This window comes from Penaeus vannamei, chromosome 18, assembly GCF_042767895.1.
Source record: "Penaeus vannamei isolate JL-2024 chromosome 18, ASM4276789v1, whole genome shotgun sequence".
Classification (NCBI taxonomy): Eukaryota; Metazoa; Arthropoda; class Malacostraca; order Decapoda; family Penaeidae; genus Penaeus; species Penaeus vannamei.
In genome coordinates this window covers 12,602,268-12,604,767 of record NC_091566.1, presented here as the reverse complement: position 1 = coordinate 12,604,767, position 2,500 = coordinate 12,602,268, and the positions used below count along the sequence as shown (strand labels likewise).

At 33.2% G+C, this 2,500-nt stretch overlaps 2 protein-coding genes across 2 annotated transcripts in view; both read left to right on the top strand.

Annotated features, from left to right (window-relative positions):
* The window catches only part of LOC113808368 (TM2 domain-containing protein amaretto), a 20,037-nt gene extending 18,707 nt beyond the window's left edge, over positions 1–1,330 (top strand). Inside the window, exon 4 of the mRNA XM_070132897.1 lies at positions 1–1,330. This exon is cut by the window's left edge and continues 794 nt beyond it. The gene's annotated coding sequence lies outside the window, so the exon portion shown is untranslated.
* The window catches only part of LOC113808379 (RNA-binding protein 41), a 1,862-nt gene extending 532 nt beyond the window's left edge, over positions 1–1,330 (top strand). Inside the window, exon 1 of the mRNA XM_027359791.2 lies at positions 1–1,330. This exon is cut by the window's left edge and continues 532 nt beyond it. Coding sequence (XP_027215592.2) covers positions 1–764 — 764 coding nt within the window. The 3' untranslated portion in view covers positions 765–1,330.
* Positions 1,331–2,500: the final 1,170 nt, after the last annotated feature.

Genomic DNA, 2,500 nt, shown 5'->3' with positions numbered 1-2,500 from the left:
TAACATCTTGTCTGGTACGTCTTCAGCCTCATCATGATGAGACTGTCCCAGCAGAGCATCCCATAAACCATATCAAAGAATTAGCACAGGAGCTATTCCCTAATAATATTACAAATGAACGCAAAATTAAAAATAGTCAAAGGAAAGCAAAGGCTTCAGAAGATATATCGGGTTTATCAGTGAAAAGGACAAAGACTGAGGAATTGAAGTTCAAGTATATTCAGGAAAAGCCAAAGTCATTTTGGGACATGCAAGAATTACCAAGAATTGTCAGAGGTAAAGAAGGCCAGAATGTTATCAGGTCTGCAATAGACAGAGGTAGTAGCAATAAACAAATACAGGACATCAGTGAGAAAAAGTGTTTAGTGAACAAAACTAAACCTTTTGTACTGTCACTGGATCCTTCTGATCTTTTGCCTTTACAGGTAATTAATTCAAGCAGAATGACTCTCGAGGAAATAAAAAACATTGAAAAATTCAAAACTTATGATGAAGGAAACCCATCTCAGATTTTATACTTAAAAAACTTGCCCCATAAAATGAGTCAAAGAGAACTTACCTCTATTTTTGGTCACTTTGAATCTGTTCAGGGTCATAAAATTGTATACAGAATTTTAGATGGTCGTATGAGGGGGCAAGCATTTGTTACATTCCAAGATGTGGCTACAGCTACAAAAGCACTAAAAACATGTAATGGTTATATTATACATGGTAAACCAATGGTGATAGCCTATGGTAAGAAGCAAAATTCTCCGGATATATAAATTTATTACCAAGGGAGTATGAACTTTTGACTTTGACTGAATGTGTTTTTACCTATGTATATACTTCCATAAGTATCTTTATAATATGCTACATCATCTGAAACAATGGATAATGGTATTTAGCATGTATGGTATGAGATGGTAACAAACTGTCAAAGAAATCCACATAATAAAGATACTTTTTGGTACTAATGTACATATACAGCTGGAAGTTACATTTCATAATTATTTAAGTGCTGATAAATTTTGTGTTTTTAGTCATTCTTATCTTGAAATTTAAAATGTAATACTATAATATAGATAATGCCTGATTCTTCATCTTCTTCTTCTTCTTCATCTTCTTTTTTTTTGAGTGCCAGTAAACATTTAAGGAAATTAACATTGTTAAAGCTTAGTCATATAGGTTATTGTAAAAGAATGAACTTTTTTCACTTAGTAAATTAGTAAATTTTGTGTCCTATTTGTTCAGAGTTGGGTTTTGTAGCCTCACATTATATTTAAGTGTGAAGAATATTCTCATTCTACACAACTTAACACAAATGAAATAAAACAAAAATTGAATTGAACTGTTTACATTTTTTTTGCCTCAAATTGCTTTTTAATAGGACAATATGATTATAAAAATGGCAGCATTTTCCACAATCTTATAAATGAACCAACTGCTGGTGATTAAATTTTAGGCAGATACCCACAGACTCTTTAACTTTTATGCTAACTTTAGCATACCCATTAATGAAACGTATCCATGTTGACAAATGTAGAAAAGGTATGAATGAGACTGGATCTTGTATTGTGAAGATCTCTTGTATTGTGAAGATATCCAGTCTCATTCATACCTTTTCTACAATACCCATTAATGTATAGAGAAAACAGCAGGAGAGAGACATGACCAATATTCCCATAGGATATCAGAAAATCATTATGTGCACTAAATTAGAATAGGTAGAAGTATATATTTAGTCCTTTATTGGTTAACCAAGTAGGATTATTTCAACATATAATGCAAAATGAATATTGAAGAGGCTTTTCAATATTAACTGAAATATATACATATATCAGTTATTCCAATTTTCATTTAATTTCTAATGTAAAATACTTTTGTCCCAATACAATTGATATTGATAATGATAGTCAAGTTTTTACTGTTGTTACTAGAAATGATCATATAATTCGCCTTGTTTTAAAAATTGCTATGAAATGCAAATGTAACCAGAATTCCACTTTGGGTAAGATATTCACTTATAGGGAAGAATATGTAGGAAAAGTTGGTGTGAGAAGGTAAATACAATACATTTTTCTTGTTTTTACACAAAATGGAAGAAAAAGATTTAAATAATAGACTGATCTGCTCAAATGCAGAGGGAAATAAAATTTAAATGTTCTTCAGCTTGAATGTGATAAAAGCGTGTTAATAAGAAAAATTCCACGCGTAATAGGAGTTTACACTGCAATAAGAGACATGAAGCCAAATGCTAGCTTCAATCTCATTACCATTATATACTCATCGACTGGAGTAACCTCTACTACCAAGGGCTGGAGTTCGCTGGAGATGGCTATGGCTACACCCTGATAGTGACTGTCACTGCAGCCCGACCAGTAATAGGTCTACACTGATCGTGCCGCTGCCAGGTCTTCTCACCTCTAAGAGAGCAGCCACCCTAACTCTCAGCCTCCCCAGTTCCTTTGACAGCAGAGACACCCGATCATCCCGAAGCAAAGAACGGATTTTCCAAGCC